The following is a 22,766-nucleotide window of genomic DNA, read 5'->3' as shown; positions in this document are numbered from 1 at the left end:
GTTGGAGTCCTTCCCCTGACTTCAGCAGGGCTCTGGACCAAGGATATGAGGGCATATGGAGCCCTGATCTGTACTAGAATGTGAACCACAGAAGAATTTGGCAACTCAGCAAGCTGAGCACATGATGGCCATAAAGAGACACAGCTCAGCAAACTCCCACTAATGCCCCAGAATGGCACAATGGGGAGGGTGCCTCCCGACCTGTGATGTGATGGCAGAACGCATGGTAGGAACAGCGTATGGCCAAGTGCCAGTGAACACCCCCTCGCACACACTGCCACCTCCCCTGCAAATCACCTCATCATCAAAGAAGCCATGTCGCGGGATGGCAGTGCTGTTGCCATGGTGACAGAGAGATGCTGGTTGCCTCCATAAGCTGAAATTTTAGTCTCTCCACCCACACATCCTGGACTAATTTTCCCTGCTCCCTCCTCCCCCTTCACATGAGGTCTCAAAAGGAGGTTGCGGAGAGAACAGAATCCTGTGCACTTGGGTCAGGCGTAAAAGCGTTCAGAGCCCTTCTGGCTGATGGGCAAGGGGGGAGGGAGGGGACTTTCCTGAGCTGATATGGAAAAGAAGGTGGTATCTTGGAGACTGTCTCCATGGAAGCCCCATCCCACAAATTGTGAAGGTTCATTGATATGCTGCTACTGCTGCTTTAATTTCACTTTCTCCTTTGCGCACTTCTCCCTTCCCACCTCCATGCCTGTTGGGCAGGCAGTTCAATCTTGGAAACATGCGTGGGCCTTGCTCCCTGGGTAGGCAAGCATTACACTGTCTCCGAGGGGAAATGCCTCTCCCCGTCATTAATTTGTCCCTGTTCAATGGAAGCCCCCTTCCCTGCCTCACAGCTTTGCACATGATCTGCCAAACTGTTCCTGTTAATGAAGCAACATTAATGAGGGCAAGCAGTTGGACTGGATTCATAGGGCAACAAGATGGCTTCTTTCAGCATAGGAAAAGATGGGCAGGGCATGGACAAAGCCAACATTTTAGTTCCCCTTCCCAAACTGGTTGCTTATCAGAAAGCAGAGTTGGGAACTGTCACTTGGAACCTTGTGGAACCTCTCTTTTCCTCCTGGTATATGGGGCACATTCTGGGAAACTGGGAGAGCAGTGGTGCTTTGAACCATTAAAGCTGACCTTGTGACAATGAGACCAGGCTCAGAGGGGGAGCATATAGTAAGACTCTAGTGGAGTGCCCCTGGCACTGGAGACTCAGGGGACTAGTCACACATTGCAAAGCCCATGTGTCCTCCGTGGACTAGGAATTCCATGCTCAAAACTTAATTGTGGGCCCAATTTGGATTGGGACTCTGGGGACATGGGACTTACTCCTCCCCTTCACATCATTTTCCCAACCTGCAAGAGCCCCAGAGACCCTTTTTTCACTCACTGGAGAAATCAAAGTAATCAATGAATATTTTTAAGTTTCTCCCACAGGATGCATAGCGGCCCCTCGGGGCTGTTTTGGGTCAGGAAAGTGGATGGGGAGGAGCATAAGCCTCTTCTCCCTGCAGGTCCAGTTTGAATTGGGCTCCGGCATGCCCAGAAATTAAGTCCCAAGCCCAGAACTCCCAGACTATGCCTGTCAACAGTACCTGTGGGAGATAGGAGGACTTTGTAATATGTCTGGAGGTCGGGAAGGCACCTTTCACCTTTGTCCACTAGATCCTGATTGGCAACGGTTTACTTTGTCACATAGAACTCAGTTGAGGCCACCGAATGTTGACCTGGCTCCCAAATATGTTGTGTGCCCCGCATGCCATTTAGAGTGGGATAAAGAATGGAAGCTTGGGACTGGTGGGGGGGGGGTGATGTCATGACGCTAATGTGTTCTGAAACACATTGAATTCTTTTGACAATGCCTTGTTGTCCTTGAAATGAACATAGAAGGCCTTTGGCCTCTACTTTCAGGGCTTTGTGTATGCGGCATTCTGCATAAGCATCACCAGAGCAGTATTTTTCTTGAGACATCACCTTTCTTTTGTGAAATAGACAGTGTAAAGTTGTGGACTGCCAGGACAAGGCCTGAATGGCTAGCTGTCTCAGAGATATCTGGAAGAGGTGGTAAGGGAGACGGATTTCTAGCAACTGGAGATGGCGCTTCCCTTGTTACGGCAGAAGCATAATGGTTGGTGAGAATGAGCCAGCCTAAGCATATCTGCCTACTATACCTATAATATATATAGGTAGCCTGGCTTGGCTTTTCTTAGCATGTAACCTGGCTTCCCTTTTTGCACCACTGTGGTTTGGTTTTTAGCATACACCATGTATAGCCCTGACTTTACTTTTCATAAATGTGTTTCCCAGGGCTATATACACCTATGAGGATGACTCTGACAACCTGAAACTGGCTGCCTCAGGAAGTGAGTATTCTCTCACACACATTCTCTCTCTCTCTCTCTCTCTCTCTCTCTCTCTCTCTCTCTCTCTCTCTCTCTCTCTCTTCCTGCCCTTGCCTCATCTTTCTCCTCCTGTGAAAAATAATACTCTTTTGCTTCTGTAGCCTTGGTGGTTTTCAGTCCCAGCAGCTATGTCCCCCCCCCCCAAAAAAAAACACCCCTCTGTCTCCTTTCTTCAGTAAGGAGTCAAACCTAGTATGGTGTTTCATTAGGAAATTAGGTGGCCATGCTCTATGGCCATGTCCAGAAGGCTGAGGGAGCATTTTCAACCTTCTAATACATTCCTTTCCCATACAGAAAAAGCAAAAAGGGTCAGATATTAATGTGTCCCACTTGTGTGTTTCTGTCTTTCCCCAGCTGGTGGCTTGCAAGAGCTCTCCAGCCATTTTGAGAACCAGAAGGTGATGTATGGATTCTGCAGTGTCAAGGACCCACAGGCCACCCTACCAAAATACGTTCTTGTCAATTGGGTAAGGCTCTTTCCAAAAGGAATACAGACAGGAATTGTATAGTAGTGGTCCCCTCCCCCAAAGTAGCTTTTCCTGTCAGTGTAGTCCTTTGATGGGGGAGGGAGCCACCAGATGGAAATTTTCTCTTCTGAACAGTTTTTACAGCAACAGGAATGGACTATTTTAGAAGGCTAGTTTTGAAAATGTGCTCAAGTTGAATTTGTTGGTACTCAAGGCTGATATGATATGTAAGGCTGGAGGTTGTGTCTGAACTTGAAGGTCAAATCACACATGTCTTTTTCTCACATGAAGATAATCTTAGTGTAGGGAAGGATATGTACACAGCTCTTTATTTGAGAAGGAGGGCATAGGTATTTACGGTGCTGTGGGAACACAGGCACATAAAATGTAGGGCTTGGGGAGAGACCCTAGAGAACTCTTTCATTGGACCTTCATGCATTTGACTGTACTGCCCTCTAGTGGAATTAGTTTTGTTCTAGTTATTGATTGTGTTCATGCCATAAATAACCATTGGCTGTTCTCCTTTGCTCGAACAATAACTGCTTTTCTTTGGCTTGGCCCAACTCCCATTTTAGCTAGTGAGAATCTTTAAACATTTGTTTTGTTTTTAAAGGGCTCTTTTGCCAGGAGTTTTCATTCCCCCCCCCTTAAATTGCACTATAGAAGTGTGCCCAAGATGCATTACAGCATAAAAGAACGCAACAAAGTATTACATAGTAAAAACAAAATGAGAAGGAGAAATTTTAAAAGATAGGTACTTTAAAAAATACAGAATAAAAGTTCAAGTCTGGTATCTAAGAATTGGGGGGGGAGCACTGTAAATGGCTGTTTCCTTGTTTCTAGATCTCAGATCCAGAGTGTTACATTTAAGATGGATTTCAATGAGATTGCATTGTGTGGGTCACCTATAAATTAAGTTTGGGGGGGGTGGCTACAACACTGTGGTTAATTTACCATTGGTCAAAACTGTCCATGCTCCCCCACATGTCTGTTTGGTTATGGAGGGTGGAAGCTGGCATTAGCCAAGATGTAACAGAGAAGGGAAATGCGTTTGTAAGGGATCAGAGCTTCACAGATCTCTGTATCTTCCCTTGAAAGGGAGGAGCTGGTGGCCCTAGCAAGAACCTGCTTGCTTCCCTTAGACAGAAGGACCTGCTGTAGAGAAGTAGTAGAAGACGTATGGTTCTGGTTCACACTCCTTCCAGGGGAAGATTGGGTATTAATGCTCTGGATCTTGGGGTAAAGCAGTGGACACTTGGTGGGAGGGAGCTGTACTTCTGCTTTGCATCGGCATCACCAAAGTTATTGCTGCATTTACTCTCCATTGTGGATTTCCTGTGTGCTGATGCCACCTAGCACTGTCATGCTGCAGTTGCTGCTACTGCTGTTGCAAAGTGCTAACCATTTCTGTTTCTCATTATCCTTAAACTTGACAGGTAGGGGAGGATGTAGCTGATGCCCGCAAATGTGCCTGTGCCAGTCATGTGGCCAAGGTTGCTGAATTCTTCCAGGTCAGTGACAGAATTTGTGGGAAGGGATGTGTGGATGCAAAGGGAAGGAGGGGGGTCGGAGGCTGCTGCTATTACATACAAATGTCAGAGCAGGAGTGGAGCTCTATCATTTGGAAAGGGTGCTTGGGCTTTGTAAAAGAAGAGGCATTGTTTCATGACTGGCATACTGATAAGGAGCTCTTGGGGTCTGTGCTAGTCTGAACGAGCCTGTTCCTGGGCGGCTAGCTCAGCCCCTTGCACCAGAGGACCCCTGCCTCAGTTTCTGTAATTTTAATGCTTGACCCAGCAGGGCGTGGATGTCATTGTCAATGCTAGCAGTGTGGAAGACATCGATCCGGGAGCCATTGGACAGCGGCTCTCCAATGGCCTGGCCCGCATCGCCAGCCCGGTGCTGCACCGTCTTCGCTTGCGCGAGGATGAAAACACCCAACCTGTGGTAAGACTCCTTGCTTCCTCTCCATGAAGCCACCCTCAGGTTCCCTTTGCCCTGGTTGGAGAAGGGAAAGGAAGACCAGGACATGAACAGCTTGTGGATTTTGGCAGTAATCAAGTTTTGTATTTAGAACAAGAAGGGCAGCATGAGGTTGCAGATGTTACTGCATGGTCACAGGAGAACAGAATAATTTTTCTGCAAGAAGCTGTAGACTTCCATGAAGATTTCTTGCCCATCCCTCACACACATCTTTATCTTTCCATTTATTTAGTTACTTCATTTAGACCAGTGGTCCCCAACCCCCGGTCCGCAACTCCCCCCACCCTGCCCCGTAGCGAGAAATTCGCCAGGCTGCAAGCAAATCGGCCGCCAAAGCAGCAGATTAGCTTGCAGCCTGGCAAGCTTCTTGCTGCGGGAGGGGGGGAGAGGGAAGCGTGGCCGCTGGCACGCCGGCGGCACACATGGGCATGCACGGACCTGCCGCGCATGTGCATTTGTGCCCGATGGGGCAGTTTCGCACATACACACATGTGCAGAGCCGCCACGCAAATGAGCATGTGTGGCAGGTCTGCACATGCATGCATAAAACTGCCATGTGTGCGCGTTTGTGGCCCCGCCGGACGCAAACGCGCATTGTGGGGGAGATCCGCGCGGGCCCCGGATCACCCTCTCCCCCCACCCCTTGGCAGCAGTCCGCAACCGGAAAAAGGTTCTGGACCGTTGATTTAGACCACGGTTATCCAAACTGTGGCTCTCCCGATGTCCATTGACTACAGTTACCATGAGTCCCTGCTAGTATGCTGACAAGGGCTCATGATCATTGTAATCCACGGGCATCTAGAGTGCCACAGTTTGGACACTCCTGATTTAGATCCTGCCATTCTCCCCAGTGGGGTCTAAAAGTGGCTAACATAATTATCTCCCCCTCTGTTTTATGCTCGCAACAACCTTGTGAAGTAGGTTAGGCTGAAAGAGAGTGACTGGCTCAAGGTCGTCCAGCCATCTTCTGAGGCAGACTGGGATTCAAACCTGGGTCTCCCAGATCCTAGTCCAACACTACTGCAACTACACTACACTAGCTGAGAACACCAGTGAAAACCAGAAACTAGGCTATTCAAAAGAGGCAACAAATATCTGTTGTCTGTAAGATGGGCACCTGCACAGGCCCTGACCTGACATCTTCATTCCAGGGCACAACCTATCAGAAAACTGATGCAGCTGTGGAGATGAAACGACTCAACCGGGAACAATTCTGGGAGCAAGCCAAGGTAGGTGGACTGTAGAAAGCACGGCCTGGAGAGCAAGACATTCAGGCACAAGGCACTGTTGGGCTGCATCCACACACGTGTCGCTGGTTACTGCCCCTGTAGTTGTATTACAGCATTTACAGTGGGGTCATTTTGCCTGCATCAGAAAATCTGGTTGTGACTGATGGCTATAGGGCAGTGTCTGGAGACAGAGATGCACAGAGGATCCTGGCTTTTGCTATCCGCATGGCCTGGACTGTGGTAGCGTGCTGCTAGGTAGGACAGGCATCAATGCTGTTTCTTTGTCTCTTGTAGAAAGAGGAGGAGCTGCGCAAAGAGGAGGAGCGGAAGAAAGCCCTGGATGAGCGGCTGCGCTTTGAGCAAGAACGCATGGAGCAAGAGAGGCAGGAGCAGGAAGAACGAGAGAAGCGCTACCGGGAGCGTGAGGAACAGATCGAGGAGCACAGGCAAGGGGGCCCTCTCAGTGTCTGGCAGGGGGTGGTGGTGAATGGGACTTAGGAAACAGAGTTGAGACCAAGTGCAATTCAAGCAGTAAGTTATGGGCAAGTCAAGAAAAACAAGTTTTTTTTCTGATGCACATGAGATGCACTCTGTATGCAGAGTAAAACAATAGCTGAGAGTGGTGTTCCTAGATATTACATATCTTAGAAGGTGGAGCTCCAAAAAGAAACACTATGCCAGTATTAGTTGGGGCTACACCTAACAGATTTCTTTTGACCACCCAGCTATACTTCATAATTGGTTTTAGATAAGAGTGCATTATTTAATATTATTGACTACTAAGAAAGACCCAGTAGGGTCAAAATGCATTTGGTCTGTTCGTGTGCAGTTAGATATGTACAGTTTTTTTATATCGTTTTTACTTTGTTTTTAACCTAATATTGGTGCACTTTAATAAATAATTGTTAAAATGTTATATTGTTTTATAGCTCAACTTTTGCATTCCTGTCCTTGCTAAGAATGCTTGCCAATTTCCTTGGGTTAGGCAGGTCCTAGGATCCCGCTTCTGTGTTAGAGGTTGCACGGCTCTCCTGGTCAATACAAAAGTGCCCTTCTGCACTGGAAGACCCTTGGGGACTTTGTTGGCCCTGCTGTCCTCCTGGTTATCTGGCCTATGCAAAGGACTACTCTTACTACAAAATACTGTGTCTCCAGGCCCAAGGCCAACCAGCAAGCTTCCATGGCAGACTGGGGATTACATTCTGGATCTCTCAGATCCTAATCTCACACTCTAACCACTACTCCACACTGGCTACTAGTCATTTCCTGCAGTGTGTAGATGGCAAGAGTTTGTACATTTGATGGTATACTCTTACAATAATGAGACCCCAGGAACTGGATAAATGCTCTGAGCACATGTGAAAACACATCTTAGAATCCTCTGCATCATACAGGTGTGCCAGGGTTCCTGGGCAGACAAGTTGGTTTAGAAAGGATTCCCTGGAGCTATCAAGTTAGACAACATTCTCGGTCAGTGGTATGACTCGGCTTGGTCTTAGCATCCTTTCCCATTTAGATTTGCTCTCCTAGTAAAAAGATTCTGTCTCGTTTTCTGCGTCATTGCTGACTCAACATTATAATTTACAGTAAGGGTTTTTTATGATGGGAAAGTTGGCTCCTTTAACCAAAGTAGAAGTAGTTTTCAAATGGCCGCTAAAAATTGGTTTGAAGGACTATCAAAAGGAGAAACCAGCGAGGTCCCATGCCATTTACATCATACTTCTTTGCATGCAGGCAAGGTGATGTGTATGTGTAATTATCTGCAGGTTGCCATTGCAGCTTTCATGGTTTTGATCTTGTTTTGCATAATGTTGTCTATTTTTATTGCTTCTTAGGATTAAAGGAACTGTTTTAGATCATGGGGATCTGCATGTGCGTGTGTGTTTATGTGATAGCCGGTGCTAATTATTAAAAGATTACAATATTTATTAAGTGAACCATTTAAAGAAAACAGTAGTGGGGAAAAAATAAGTAGGCTGAACCCAGCACAGATGGGGCATTTAAATATATATGTGCATTTCGTTGCCCGCTAGATATCTAAGGGAATCAGGTAGGCCAGAAAGAAGTGCCATTTTCGGATGCAACAGTGGATTCTGATTGAATTTGAAGTGAGCACTAAATTAGGGCAGGATGCCAATATTGAATGCTAGGCTCAGAAAGGAGAATAGCCTTGGTGAACCAGGCATAACTGGAATGCACAGAACGAAGTAACAGTGCTATAAAAATTGGCATGTGAAGTGTCACACAAAGGAAAGGAAAATCAAAATGTAACGATCTAAAAACCAGAGATAGAGATGGGATACAATTCAAAAAGTGATGATCTTACAAAACTACGCAGGGATTTTGGGGGGACATTTGAAAATAATTTTTTCAAAGTGGAGATACCATGGTTCTTGGATCACTGGTGAAGCTGTAGCAGGAATGCTGCTCAGTTCGGAACCCCTAGAAAAAGAGATTTGGAGCAAGCTTTAGAAAGGGCTTGAAGGAGGACCCATGAAAGTAATATCTGGGTGAGGAAATGAGATCTACAGGGGAAGGAGGGAACAAAACTCATCTAGACTTGTTCACGAATGTTGGTAGAGAATGCAAAAGGGATATCCAGGCACATAAACATTTGGAATAAAGAAGCCAGGGGTTAGATTGTTCCTGAGTCGCATAGCAGACAGATAGCAGGAGGCAGCCAAGGCGGCCTACAGGTCTGCTTAAGCCTCAAGAGTTTAGAACATCGAAACCTCAAGTCCTCTTCTTTGCCTCCCTCTCAGGCGAAAGCAGCAGAGCCTGGAAGCGGAGGAGGCCAAGCAGCGGTTGAAGGAACAGTCCATCTTTGTAAGTGATGCTTCTGGAGCTGGGGGAGGGTGGCCCAGTTGTGCCACCGGCTCCCCCAGCGTGATTGTGGCCGAGGTAGGAATGAAGCACCAAGGCTGGCCGGTGATGTTGTGAGCCCATCCTGCAGCTTCCCAGAGAGCTCTTCCTTGCTGCAGCTGTGTGCTAGGTTAGGAAGGAGTAGGGCCTTCTGGCGTGGTCGAGGTGCCCTGGGGCTGACGCTGACCTCTCTCCCTAGGGGGAGCAGGAGGACGACGAAGACAGGCAGCAGCCCAAAAAGTCTGAGTCGGAGGTGGAGGTGAGTGCGGCCCCGGGGCACAGCATGCGTTGTGTAGGCAGCAGACCACCATGCACCCTACAGGGCTATTGCTGCATGAGGATTGTCATTGTTGCGCAGAGTTTTGACGGAGGGGGAGGGGAGAGGCTTCAGTCTGGTCCCTGTTGTCCTGTGAATGAGCTGGCGTGTGATGTTGAGAAGGAAGACCCTGCTTAAAGGAGGGCTGGTTGTCAGTTGTACCTCTCAGAAGCAAGGTGGAGTCTGGGCTGTGTTTGTCTCTTCTCCTTTGCTGTGTGTTTGTTTTGTCGGAAGCCAGTTTTGTGCTGCTGTCTCCATTGTGTGCCATTGTCAGTGGTGGGCCAGGGGGGAGGGCACACCGCTTATGTGTGTGGCAAATACTGTCTTTGGTCACTGTTGCTCTGGAAACTGCATGGGGAGGGCTTGGGCTCCGTTCCCGGCTGGGTCTCTGTATGCTGAGTGACTGTGCTGTGCTTCACAAAGCTCCCTCACCTCTTCCCCTCCTGTATCCCGGCAGGAGGCGGCTGCCATCATTGCCCAGCGGCCCGAGAACCCCCGTGAGTTCTTCAGGCAGCAAGAGCGGGTGGCTTCGGCCGGTTCCGAGACAGCCCCACCCTTCAGCAGAACAGGTAGGGGAGACACGTCATCACAGACTGGGGCAGGAGGAGGAGGAGGCGTTTTGCCACAAAGGGAAGGGTTGCAGGAAGCAATTGTTAAGTTATATGGAACCAGAACTGATTTGGGGGGTGGGAGGCAAGGATCTGGGAGGAGGGAGGTGGGATCCAGAAACCCATACATGAAAGGAAGTATGGACAGTTTTCTTACTGGGACTAGTTTTCTTAGAATAGGAAAGCAGCAAGGAAAAACAACTAATCAAAAGCACATTTTACTATTTATTTTGTTAATATAAATACAAGGCAGCAAGTGCAGAATGTGCCTAGAGATTCTGCTTGGCTACCTTTGCTGTCTTTCATCTATTTCACAATTGACCTTTGGGATCCACTGCAGCTGGATGGGGCTTGGAATTTAGTCTGGGGAGTGGGTATAAAGGTTTTTGGAATCAGTTTTAAGAATGCCACCAAATCCTGGAGAATGATCCTGCCCTTACCTTTGGGCTTCCATTACGTTGTTCTCTAACTTGGATTGGTTAGAAACTGGAGGCAGGTTATTCCTCCATTCTCATGGGACCAGGGTCATAGTGTTTTTCTTGGGCATTGGATGCTGCTACTTCCACAGGAGGGCTGGGGGCCTTTGCTACAGATGAAGCTTAATAAAAGTGTGGTTTTTCAAAGGTGGCACATCTGTCTGTAGGGAAGGGAAGAGCTGCTGCACTGCATTTCATCATTTGATAATGTTGGGGGCAAGCAGATGGCTATTGGTCACACAGTCACTGCTTGAAAATGTTCCAGTCTTGGTTAAAAGTGTTGTGGAGCCATGTTCACAGCCAGCTTCATATCAGGAGGGGGTGACAGAAGGTTTTTTAAAAATTAAGGCACTAACTAATAGAATGGAAAACCGTGAAATACAAGAATTAAAGTAGCTCTCTGTTTCTATCCCTCTGTTTGTTTGTTTATTTGTATTTATAAACCACCCTCTCCTCCCTAGCAAACTCAGGGCGGACACACACACACACACAGAGGGATCTACTATTTTAATTCTTGTATTTCTCTGTTTTCAATTCTGTTAAAAATTAGGCCTTTTTGGTACAATTTTTCTTGCTGTTTGGCTTGGTTTTTCTCAACCCCTTAGTAACTTAATTTGCTTTGGGATTGGTTGCCCCCCTCCTTCACCCCCCCTCTTGGTGCCAGAGCTTACAGATCATTGGCTCCCCAGGAGGGTTGTCCTCAACTAGTGACCCCATGGCAAATGGTCATCCATTTTTGGTTTTCATTTGTAGGCAGTTCTGTTACCATTGCAGTGGAAGCCCGCTGTGTTCTCCTCTCCTCTCCTTTGGCCATCATTGGAGAGGGAAGGATGTAACAGCATTCTGTTTGTACCACAGGACACACACATCCTTCTGCTGTTTAGGGAAGGGTGGAATCAAGACTGAGTTTCTCCTCTTGGCAGGAGACGAGATAGGTGCAATTGGGCAGCAGGAACTGGGCAATAAAAGAAGGGCAGATATACTACTGGGGCCCGAATTGTGTCAGTTGGGCCTGTGACCATGTAGGAGCTCCTGTATCAAATGCACAGGCAGAACAGAGGCAGTGCAAGGCAGTGAGACCCTTCGACTTGTAGTTGCTGTGCCACATGGAGGAGAGAGTTTTGATATATCCCAGCAGCTTCTTGGGTTGGTGAGAAGGATGGGGACTCTCACAGGCTCCTTAAGAGGCTGCTGTTCTACAAGGGTGGGATGTGGAAACAGCACCGGCTGTGTTCTCCCCCCTCCCCTTTGGTTAGAAAACTCCCTGGGACCTGTATTCCTGCTTATTTTTGTCCCTTGGGCCAGTGATCCCCAACCTTTTTATCACCGGAGACCGGTCAACGCTTGACAATTTTACTGAGGCCGGGGGGGGGGGGGGTGTTAGTCTTTTGTTGAGGGACGTTGCCGCTGCCTGAGCCCCTGCTCCACTTGCTTTCCTGCCGGAGCCCCTGACTTCCCGCTACCAGCAGCAGCTGTGCAGTGCCATGCCGAGGGGGAGCCAGTGGCAGAGAGGCAGGGCAGTCCCTGAGGCAACAGCCAGGGAGGAGGACGAGGAGGAGCTGCGGCCCGGTAGCGACCGATCCACGGACCGGTGCTGGTCCCCGGACCGGGGGTTGGGGACCACTGCCTTGGGCTGTTCACTACTTCTCTCTCTGCCTTGGATAAGGGCTGGGCATGGTGTTATTTGGGTTTGGGTTTCTGTAATATAGCTTGGGTTGGCCCTCTTGAGGACCAAATTGTCAATACTGAACCAAAGTCCAGCATGAGCCTGTTCCCCAGCACCAAGTATGTCTCCTTCTGCCTCTTAGCTTCCTCTTCCCCTTTGACTTTCTTGCACTCCCCAGCCTGTCATGTGCCACTCGAGCCCTGGGCACTGATGCACTCCAGCCCTTGCAGCCCCTGGACACCGTGCCTATGATCCCCCTGCACCGGCCTCCCTGCCGTGGCATCCTCCAGTTATCCTGCTCTTCCTCGTGACCCACACCCCTCACATTCTTTCCCTGCCTCCCCAGCCCCCAGAGTGGGCAATGAATGCCCAGTGGCATGAGAGGGGGGCGGGTGATGGAGTGGGCAGCTGGAGGGGAGACTGACCATTCTCTTCTGCTTTCTCTGTCTCCGTCCGTCTGTCTGTCTTTCTCTCAGCAGGTCGTCAGTACTGTCCTTTCATAAAGACACCTGACAGTGGGCTGCCTTCCTCCTCCTCCTCCCCTCCACGGATTCCCTTCCCCTATATCACTTGCCACCGTACACCAAACCTCTCCTCCTTTTTCCCATGTAGGTAGCCAGGCCCAGACTGGCCTCGGGGGAGTTGGTTCGGGGAGGCAGCTGCTTACAGGGCCTTGCCCCTCCGCCCTGTGCCTTTCGGCCATGCCCCACCCACCCTCGCTCCACAAGCCCTCTGAAAGGGGGAGCTGAAGCCCAAGAAGCTGGCCACAGACTGGGCCAGGGAGAATTCAGGGCTCTGATATCTTCCAGGCCTCCTGCATGACAGGGAGTAGCCCCGGCTGAGAGCAGTGGAGCTGGTGAGAGCAGGCACCTTCCATTGTGCATCAGCAGCCATGATTCTCAGGAGGGCTTGCATGGTCTAATAAAGACGCTTGTCTTCCTTCCTCACCTCCCCCACTCACTCAAAAATATCTGGACAGGTGGGCTGCTCTAGGAACCTCTCTGCATTAGGCAGCCAAACCCCAAATCTGAGCACTGGATTCAGGCAAGCTAGGGATGCCACAGTCAGGGTGCTTAATCTCCTTAGTGGAGCATATATTGCTCCTTACTAGAGAAGAGGGACAGGGCGCCTGGTCACACGCGGGCAGAAGGGGAACGACAGCTGAAAATACCCGGCAGCTGGGTCTGTGCTCAGCCAGGGGTGCGGCAGGAGTGAAATAGAGGTGCAGCTCTGAATAGGATGGGGTGCGGGTGGATGCACCAGTGTGGGGCAGGGACAGATCTGATTGGGCAAAGGCAACGAGGACTGGGCTGAGGTTTGGAGGGGCTATACAAAGGGAAGGCTATACACTAATTTCAAGGGCTGTTTGGTAAAGGGATAGAAGTACAGACTGCTACCTTGTATTTGCCACCTCTGTTTCTTGGGCTGTGGTGCCCCAAAGAGCACCCCAGGATGTTAGGCCCATCTCTCCAGAGGCAGTAGAAATGGGTTGAACTTGTTCCATTTTCCCAGCCTGTCTGTTGATAACAGCAAGGGAAGGTAACCTATGTGGTGCAGCCTGCTACAGTCTGTAGAGGGGCTTGATCCGGATGCGCAGACACATTGGAAGACCTCGGGCAAAAGAATAGCTGCTGATTTCAGATGAAGCGTCCGTGTCTTGTGTGCACATTCTGTGAGGGTGCAACATCGGGCTTCTCAGCTTCCTCTTGAGTATCTGCATGACTCATTCACAGGCAGCCAGACGGACACGCACAGAAAGGTCTCTGCCTCTGCCAGCAGCCCCTGCGACTCCAGTACAGCTTCAACGCCGGTCGGCGAGCAGATCGAACGTGCCCTGGATGAGGTAACGCAGCAGGATGCTTTGAAAGGTAGGTACAGTGTCTCCCGCCACCCACTTCTCAAACCTGTGGCCATCCTTGTCCCTTCTGAGAGGTCAGGGCTGAGTGATCAAACTAGCTCTTCTTGAATCCCCTTGGCGGTGTGTGAGGCCCGATGTCCACAGCCCTCTTCCTCCATGTTGCAGATTCCCCCAGCCCAAGCAGTGAGGAGACAGCAGTGGCACTGGCTACGAACTGGGCTCCTCCCAGTGTGGAGCAACCAGTGGAGAAGGCAGAAGAGCCACCCGGGGAGTCTACCTGGCCAGAAGCTGACTGGACGGAGCCTAAGCCAGGCAGGGCAGGCCCCCCAGAGGACCTGGTGTTGCCAGAGTCCAAGGAGGAGCCTCCATTCCCCGAAGCCCCGCCTCCCAAAGAAGAGCCTCTCTTCCCAGCAGCCCCACTGCCTATGCAGAACGAGGAGGCTCTGGATCTGGGGGAGGCCTTTGGGTTTTCTCAGCCACCTGCCCCCCCTTCAGAAAACCTCCTTGACCTGTGGCAGAATGACAGCAGTGTCCCAGAGCCTACTCTGCCTGGCGCCTGGCAGATCCAGGGTGGACCCCCCACTCCTGCACCGTGGGACCTTCACGATGGGCCTCCCGCAGCTGCCCCCATGCTGGTCGAGGTGGGTGTTCCTCCAGGGGCACCGGAGCCCCCAGCCTCCACAGGGCTTTCTGATGACAACCTGCTGAACTTCAATGACCTGCCCGAGCCTCCGGCCACCTTTTGCGATGCTGAGCAGGACGAAGAGCCCGCCAGCATGATTGCCATTGAAGGGCTGCACCAGATGACCCTCAGCTACCAGCATGCCCTGCAGGAAGCCTCTGGGGTGCACCAGGAGCCCCAATTGCTCACCAATGGAGAGACAGCCCAGAAGGAAAGCACGCAGGTGAGGAGGCTTCTCTAGAGTATGAGGATCCAGGACCCCCTGTGCCTGCCCCTTCTGGAGCAGAGTCCCCCCCCCCCCCCAGCTAGCCCTCTTGCTGTGCAGAGAAAATGCCCTTCTCCTCCTTCAGCATTGCTGGGATAGTAATGACTGCACTTCTTTCCCACCAAAAAAAGAACAGAAAAACATGCTCCCCAATGGCATTCCCAGGCTATGTTTATTTCATGTGGGTTAATTATCCCTCAGTGCATCTTAAGAATACAACAAGAATTCCAGCATAAGCTTCCAAGAATCCAAGCTCCCTTCTCTGGACACAAAGGGGGTTTTTGACTCTCAGACGTTTACGCCCTGAAACTTTTGTTGGTCTTTGGGGTACTATAGCCCAACATGGCTGCCCTCTGAAACTACTTTCAGTACCTGTTAACAGAGCAGAGATCATAAAAAAGGATAAGGCCTTTCCCCGCTCCTTGTATTTTTGTGTGTTCATGGGTAGTTGAAACAGGCTGACCTGTGCTAAGGAATGGGGTAACCATTGTTCCAGATTGCCTGGTGGGGAGCAAAAGGAAATGAGCATCTCCCAAAGGACAGCATGTGCCATGCCTTTGCTCTTGTGTTCTTTTCCAGACCAGTGAGGGTTATTTCAGCCAATCACAAGATGAAGACTTCAACCAGTCGGAAGAACCTTCTGCTAAAGCTCCTCCACCAGTGTTCTACAACAAGCCCCCAGGTGAGCCCATAGAGTAACAACCATTGGCTCCATGTTTGCCATGCTGGCCAAGGTGCTGGCACCTTGGCATCTGGCTCCAAAAGAGCATGGTCTTTTGGAAGGAAACTTTTCCGACCTCCAGTTTCTGAAAGCTGGCCCAGACACACTTACTGAGGGCTAATCTGTTTGGTCTCGCCCTCAGAAATCGATATCACCTGTTGGGATGCTGATCCAGTGCCAGAAGAGGAAGAGAGCTTCGGGGGCAACGTTTAAGAGCCGCTCCTGTGCCCAGCTCCTGTATCCTGCACCTCGCAAGCGCAGCGTGCGCAAGCCTGGGGCAACCGCAGTGAGGGCCTGGTGCCTGCTTGCTCTGTATTGTAGCCCTGCGGCCCAAGGCCTCAGTTGGTGCCCCAGGTAGCCAAATAGAATGTTCTCTGTGGTACTCCGGGGTAACTTTTCCAGCGCTCTCTCTCTCTCTCTCTCTCTCTCTCTCTCTCTTTTCTAATGTTGTCAATAGGAAACGTGTAAATCTGCCTGGTCCCCTCTTTGTTGGTAGCTTCCTTGCAGCCCCCTCACCACTTTCCAGTTGCCTCGGCCTGTTGCCCCCCCCCCAGGACTTCCCCTCTCTTCAATGCCATGGATGCCATGTGGGTTCATCTCCTGTGTGTGCTGCTCTTGGGGGAAGGGAGGGGCCCTTCCTCCTCACAGAAGACTCTGCCCAGAGCTTTAGATATTTTGCACGAATTTAAAATAAAATATGGCAATAAGATGGCCCTCTGTGGGCAAAGCTCTGGCGTCCAGCCCCTACCTTCTCCATTTGGCCCCAAACACAGCCAGTGCCCAGGGATGCAGCGAGGGCCCTGCAGAGCTCAGAGCTCCAACAGCAGTCAGCAGCAAAAAACTTGTTCCACCCCCCGTTTGGCTCCACAGCCCCCATGTTGGAGAGCAAGCCCATTCCAGACCCTTCTCCTTAGGCCTTTCTTTGCCCTGGGAGCCTGGGACAAAGGGAGACTCTGGATGGACCCCTCCTCTTCCCCAGCCCTCTTTCCTCTTCCATTCCATGCTTGGTTTCCTTTCTCTCACGTACCGTAACTGTTTTTTTGAAAGCACAAATTCTGTAACAGCAAATGTGCTTAATGTATGTTAATAAATAAACTGATTCCAAGCAGGGCAGCTGACTTTGCCTCACTGGTGCCTTTTTTTCAGAGGAGGACAGTCTATTCCCCCGCCCCCTCCCTCCATGGAGTTACAGTGGGACTGGTTTGTTCTCCTGCGGTGTTCCCCAAGTAAAGAACTCGAGGTCTTTGAATTGCTCCCAGCTCCAGGGATTGTGTGTTGCACTAGAATTCCAGTCCTGGGTTTCTTGACTGTCCTCAGAAGGAGATAATTATATTATCATATAGCCTACCTTTTCCCCTAATGAATACCCTTGTAAGGACTGCTTTGCTCTGAAGCCACAATAGTTAAGAAATGTGTTTCACAAGGGGGGAGGAGATATGAATTTTTCAGATTTTGTGTTTCAAGCAGAAAGGAACTCACATTTATGGCTGTGAACATCAACCTGTAGTCAGTGAGCTGAGGGCCCTGAATTAAGCCATAGCCCAAAGATAGAGAAAATGACACTAGGTGGCGCTAGGAACAAAGGAATGCATTTTAGGGACACAGCTGCCTTCAGGAGGCAATGGGAAGCACAGGACCCTCCATCCCTGGGCAGTGGTCTTGCCTCACTCCCTGCTGCCTTACACAAGAAAAAACAGGTCTTGCTCAAAAAAACTCACCAGCCACCCAGTACCAGGTTTGTAATAAATCAAGTTCCACAAACTTTTATTATTGTCAAAGTGTAACAAACAAAAAATAGGAAACAAAGTTTAGGCCAAGTCAGAGGCCCCCTTGCATTGCAGTCAGCACCAACAGAGCCTGTAGTGGGCCCAGAAAAAAAGGGGAGCAGGTGAGATGGGGAGACCAGCCCCAATCTCACCCCCATTGGGAGGTCATGAGCAACTGAGAAGGCCTGGGCATGGCTGGAAGGCTTGGGAGGAGGGGCATGCTGCTCCTCCAGCCCAAGGGGAGCGGGCTGCCAGGATCCAGCTTCTGTGCAGGCAGCCACAGTCCCACGAAGCTTGTGGCGTGCCTGGCGTATTAGACTGCCGTAGTCCTGCCAAACAAAGGCATTGAGACAGGCAGGTGCCAGGGTCCAGGCTCATAGCTGTCTCTGGTGCTGAGTTCTGAGTCTGTCCAGCTCGGGAAGATGCGCTGTGAGTGCTCAGATTCCAGGTAGATGTTGGTGCAGGTGGGGCCCCGGCTGGTTGAGCTTGGCAGGTGAAGGGCTGAGCCATAGCCCCGATCCAGGAAGAGCGGCTTGTAGCTGGGCGGCTGCTCCTGCTTCTCTGGCTGCTCATGGCTCAAGAAGGGAGTGTGGATCTTGCGGTACAGGCCACGGGTGTCCGTCAAGACTTCACTGTAAGGTGGCGGGGGCTCGGCCATCAGCACTGCTTCCTCATAGCAAGGGGGCTTGGATGGATCCGGCTCTGCAAGCAACACAATCACAAGTGATTTGAGTACAGGGAGCTGCTACACAGACCAAGAATTCCTACTCCAGGCCTCCTTTGGAGTCCAGGTAACCTTTGTCTCTATTTGGTGATATGCAATATCATATGCAAGGTGAGACTCACGTGCTTTTGTGTCCTTGGCCAAAGGACCAGCAGCCTCCAAAGAGACACATGCAGCAGGTCAAGGTAACACCACTGCAGGCTCGGGAAACGAGCTACACCCCACTGCAATAGGAGCTTGGAGGGCAAGCTAACCAGTCAACAGCTACCTTGCCTTCTTAGAGAAACATGTGGCCCCTCTGCCCATCACCAGGCGATGCAGTCCTTTAAGCAGTTAATGGGCACTTGTGCTAAAGAAGTTGGAGTGCCATAGGATCTAGAGGAATAATAGCTGCCCCAATATCCAGCAAAACAGCAGCAAATCTAGGTCCCTCCCCCAGCACAGCCCTCCCAACAACCGGGCAGTGCTAAAAGCTCCTCCTCCTTTGCCCTTACCATGCCTGCAGCTCCAAGGCCTTGGGGGTGGGAGGTGGGGGCGATGCGGCTCAATGCGGATTCGGTGGGGCACAGCAATGCCTGGTGGGTTTCTCATGTAACCGCCTCCATAGGCAGGGCCCCCATAGGCAGGGCCTCCACAGCCCTCGTAGTGCAGGGGCTCCATCTCCAGGGTGCGCAGATGCTGCTCCCGCAGCCGCTCCTCCTGCCGCCGCTTCATGCGCCGACGCAGATAGCTGCAGAAGCAACACAGCAACACGATGAGCCCCCAGATCAGCCAGAAGCCAGCAAAGCAGGTGAGGAAAGTGTAGGTGCCGTGGGACATCACCATCTTCACGCTTAGGGAAAGGTAATGGGCCCTTGGAAGTCTGGAGGCAAGAAGGATCTTCAGTTCCAGCCAGGTGGGTGGGGGGTGGGAGGGAAGCCTCTCTCGGGTCTTCTGCAACGGTCAAGGAAGGTTCAGTTCTGCAGATGGATTGGTCTCCGCTCCCCTTGCTGCCCAGGCATGTTGATTCGATCCAGAACCTCCCCTGTGCTCTCCTCAAATGGATTGTCTCACCTTTCTCTAGGGCCAGGGGCAGAGCCCGCTCTCAGCCACACTACAATTCGGGTGCCATCCTAGGCATTTTCCAAGCAAAGCAGTGGAACTGTGAGCTAAGGCCTGGATGCTGCAGCAGCTCAGCCCGTTCCAGTCACGCAGCCTCCTGCATGCTCTCCGCAGCCGTTGCCATGGAATCACGTAGCTGGAGGGAAGCAGGAACAAACTTGGGTCTTTCACAGAGAGGGGGGAGTTCTTGCCGCTAAAGGTGCCCAGTGGAGAACAGGAGGGTGCTGGGAAGGCTGGTGGACACGGCCTGCACTCTCTTCTTGCAGGGGCAGAGTTCTTGGGTACTTGGGGTGACACGACCAGTAACACCAGCACCCAGCCCAACTTCTTCCCATCGCTGGGTCAGGGCGCTTGGGGACCAGCAGCAGCACTGACAGGAATTCTCTCTCTGTAAACAGATGGACAATGCCATTCAGTGTAGGAGGGAAGCAGCCATGCTCTAACCCCTGATCTGAGGTTATGAACGCTCATGAAGGGGACCACGGTCACGCCTCGGCTGACAACAGTACGGCCACCCCTTGAACAGGGAAGCTCCTAGCATCACCACCACGAGTCACCTTCTGGCAGGCTAACCCAGCAGGAACTTCTGATTCATTGCTCAGCTTGGTGTGCAATTTTCATACAACCCTCTGGGCACCATAGTTGCCTTTGCAATGCAAGCCTCCACCTACCAGATGGGTGTGTGTCTACAGGCGTCCAAGGACACATGGGCAGTCTTGCTCCCACACCCATGCGCGCATGTAGTCATATGCGTGCATGCCTGGCACACACGGAGACCAGCATGTGGCCTTCCTGTTCTTCATGCAGATTTCAGCTAAGCGCAGGACCCCCACTAACCTAGCTATTTCCACCCAAACAACCAGTCCTGTATCTGTAGTGCATCAAGGTTCTAGAGATGCACCTGCCCTTCCAGGAAAGCAAGGCCCAATAAAAGACCACCTCAGTTCTATAGCAAGGGAGGCCGGCACAAAGCACTGCCTCACATTTCCTTTGGGTGGGCCTGGCAGCCCGTGGCACTCATCTGCTCCAGCAACCATCGCCACAGAAGTCTGCTACCCACACACCTCACAGCTTCACCCCTCCAGAGTCTGCTTTCCACATGGCATGTCAGAGAGTTGCCAAGCTGTGCTCAGTTTGTGCTTTGACTTCCAGTAGCCCCAAGCAGGGAACAAATCTCTGACCACCACCCCTTCTCACCACTAATGTTTTATTGCAGATGTATGAGTTATCCGCATAACCTAAACAGGATGAACCTGGAAAAGGCTGGGAGTCTCTGCAAGCCTTGGGAGGTCACAACCTTAGATCAACATTTGACTGCATAGCCTGAACTACCCAGCAGCTGACTGCATCAGTTGATAAGAATACCCTTCTGAGAAACTGGGAATTCAAACAACAGCTCTTACAAAACTGCTACCAGATCAATCATATCTAAAAGGAATTGCTCCCACTTTAAGAATCCTTTATGATTAAAAGAATGATAGAAAGAATTGGTTTTTATACCCCGCTTTTCACTACCAAGTCACTCCAAGTGACTTACCCTCCTGTCCCCACAACAGACACCCTGTGAGGTAGGTGAGGCTAAGAGAGCTCTGAACGAACGAAGACTGGTCCAAGGTCACCCAGCTGGCTGCATAGGGAGGAGGAGTGGGGACTCAAACCTGGTTCTCCAGATTAGAAGCCACTATACTTAACCACTGCACCACACTTAGGATAAGCACCCTCCTGTTCATCAGAGTGTAAACCAGTCACTGAAACTCCATGGTCGAGCCTTACTAGGATCTTGTGTGGTCTGCTAGAATCCCTGTGGAAAGAAAATACTTTGCCCTCAGCTACAGCATTTTGTTTGTGATGGGATGTGATCCTATTGCTTCTGAATGCAAAAAGGAAAGTCTTGTTGGACCAGACTAAGCTCTACCTCTTCAAGTATTGTTTGCATAAAGGAGGCACTGGGTCTGTTTTCTGCTCACCTGACATCTCGGGGGGAGAGACAAATCACAGAGGATGAGTCAGTCTATATCCAAATGGACTACAGCACAATCACAGCAACTGGTCCAATGAGTACATTTCCTGGCCCAACATGATCTCAGTCAGGCACATTTCGTTATCCACAGTGGCCCTATCATTCAAAAGAGGTGTGTTTGAATGGAATGTTTACTATCTACGTGGTTTTCCTCTGAGTCTTGGTGACGTGGTTAAGAGTGGCAACTTCTAATCTGGCAAGCCAGGTTTGATCCCCTACTCCTCCACATGCAGCCAGCTGGGGGACCTTGGGCTAGTCACAGTCCTGATGGTGCTGTTTTCACACAGCAGTTCTGTTAGAGCTCGCTCAGCCTCACCTACCTCACAAGGTGTCTGTTGTGGGGAGAGGAAGGGAAGGTGACTGAGTGCTTTGAGACTCAGGCCGTGAAAAATGGGGTATAAAAACAACTCTTCTTCCTTTTGATGAAATGGCAAATGTACTGCAGTCTGAACCACTGCTGGAGTTAAAATGAAGAACTGTATTGATCAGATGCTTTTATCAATGTAACCTTTCTCATCTACATTTATGCCTATTACAGAAACCTTTTGGAACAGTGAACATTAGACACAGTGGTTACAAACAACTGGGAAAGGAAATTGTCTGGGCGTGGGGTGGGCCATGTGGATCAGAATCTGCAGTGGAGCAGCTCATCCATCTCCATAACTAAGTCAATCCTGGTCATATTATTTGAACACACTTTGCAAAAACAGGTCCTATCCAGGAACTATCACTGAAGCAAAGCAAAGAAGAACATTTGATGCCAATATGGCAGGGGCAGGGGAATCACAACTGCAGATAGTCAAGATATCAGCAAAATGTTTTCTTCCCCAAATGTTTTCCTAAATAGATCCCTCTCCTACAAGAATCCTGAAAGAAAGAGGCCACCATGCACCTGCCATTAGATAAATGTTACTGCACTGACTGAAAGTCCTCTGTATTGCCACAAGTGTGGTGTAAGTAGTGGGCATGGAATCGACCCTTAAAAAACACAAAACAAAGCAAGTGACTAGCCCTCATGCTTAGAGCCAATCCCACAAAGATTTTCAGGGGAGAAAGACTTCAGAGCCCTACCCTGCATACAATGAGAAGAAATTATTTGGGATCAGCAAATAGTACAAATGCAGTAATAAGCTAAGCACTAGATAACTTGCTGCCCATTAAGATACCCCCAACAGCATGTTTCACCCTGCCTAACAGCAGGAATTTTCATAGCATACACACACACACAAATTAGCTTTTCTTGAACATAATCTGATTTTGCCCTGTAGTGCAGAGTACAGAATCAGGCAGTATTCATCCTTCTAGAAGCAGAGTACAGAGAATTCCAAGGCAAACACAAGGGTGCCATTTCAGTTCTCCATATGGAACAACTTTGACTCTGTAAGTTGGTTGGCTGCAACCCAAGAATAAAGGTAAAGGTATCCCCTGTGCAAAGCACCGAGTCATGTCTGACCCTTGGGGTGACGCCCTCTAGCGTTTTCATGGCAGACTCAATACGGGGTGGTTTGCCAGTGCCTTCCCCAGTCATTACCGTTTACCCCCCAGCAAGCTGGGTACTCATTTTACCGACCTCGGAAGGATGGAAGGCTGAGTCAACCTTGAGCCAGCTGCTGG

General features: G+C 50.3%; 2 protein-coding genes across 11 annotated transcripts in view; one reads left to right on the top strand and one right to left on the bottom strand.

Moving 5' to 3' along the window:
* The window catches only part of DBN1 (drebrin 1), a 56,403-nt gene extending 39,744 nt beyond the window's left edge, over window positions 1–16,659 (top strand). For 2 of the 7 annotated variants that reach the window (XM_077326217.1, XM_077326222.1), the window contains exons 2-15: window positions 2,314–2,369; window positions 2,763–2,875; window positions 4,312–4,386; window positions 4,673–4,822; window positions 6,010–6,087; window positions 6,382–6,533; window positions 8,850–8,913; window positions 9,149–9,208; window positions 9,723–9,834; window positions 12,492–12,623; window positions 13,749–13,883; window positions 14,039–14,778; window positions 15,400–15,502; window positions 15,684–16,659. In XM_077326217.1, coding sequence (XP_077182332.1) covers window positions 2,314–2,369; window positions 2,763–2,875; window positions 4,312–4,386; window positions 4,673–4,822; window positions 6,010–6,087; window positions 6,382–6,533; window positions 8,850–8,913; window positions 9,149–9,208; window positions 9,723–9,834; window positions 12,492–12,623; window positions 13,749–13,883; window positions 14,039–14,778; window positions 15,400–15,502; window positions 15,684–15,754 — 2,041 coding nt within the window. In that variant the 3' untranslated portion in view covers window positions 15,755–16,659. The remainder of the gene's footprint in view (window positions 1–2,313; window positions 2,370–2,762; window positions 2,876–4,311; window positions 4,387–4,672; window positions 4,823–6,009; window positions 6,088–6,381; window positions 6,534–8,849; window positions 8,914–9,148; window positions 9,209–9,722; window positions 9,835–12,491; window positions 12,624–13,748; window positions 13,884–14,038; window positions 14,779–15,399; window positions 15,503–15,683) is intronic. The other 5 variants (XM_077326218.1, XM_077326221.1, XM_077326219.1 and 2 more) reach the window with 5 other exon arrangements.
* Window positions 16,660–17,273: 614 nt separating this feature from the next.
* Window positions 17,274–22,766, bottom strand: part of PRR7 (proline rich 7, synaptic) — a 34,998-nt gene continuing 29,505 nt past the window's right edge. For 3 of the 4 annotated variants that reach the window (XM_077326214.1, XM_077326215.1, XM_077326213.1), the window contains exons 2-3: window positions 18,526–19,520; window positions 17,274–18,009 (exon numbers count right to left, since the gene is read on the bottom strand). In XM_077326214.1, coding sequence (XP_077182329.1) covers window positions 17,621–18,009; window positions 18,526–18,856 — 720 coding nt within the window. In that variant the 5' untranslated portion in view covers window positions 18,857–19,520 and the 3' untranslated portion in view covers window positions 17,274–17,620. The remainder of the gene's footprint in view (window positions 18,010–18,525; window positions 19,521–22,766) is intronic. The other variant, XM_077326216.1, reaches the window with a different exon arrangement.

This window comes from Paroedura picta, chromosome 3 (genome assembly GCF_049243985.1).
Source record: "Paroedura picta isolate Pp20150507F chromosome 3, Ppicta_v3.0, whole genome shotgun sequence".
NCBI classification, from domain to species: Eukaryota; Metazoa; Chordata; class Lepidosauria; order Squamata; family Gekkonidae; genus Paroedura; species Paroedura picta.
This window is presented reverse-complemented; position numbering and strand designations above follow the sequence as displayed.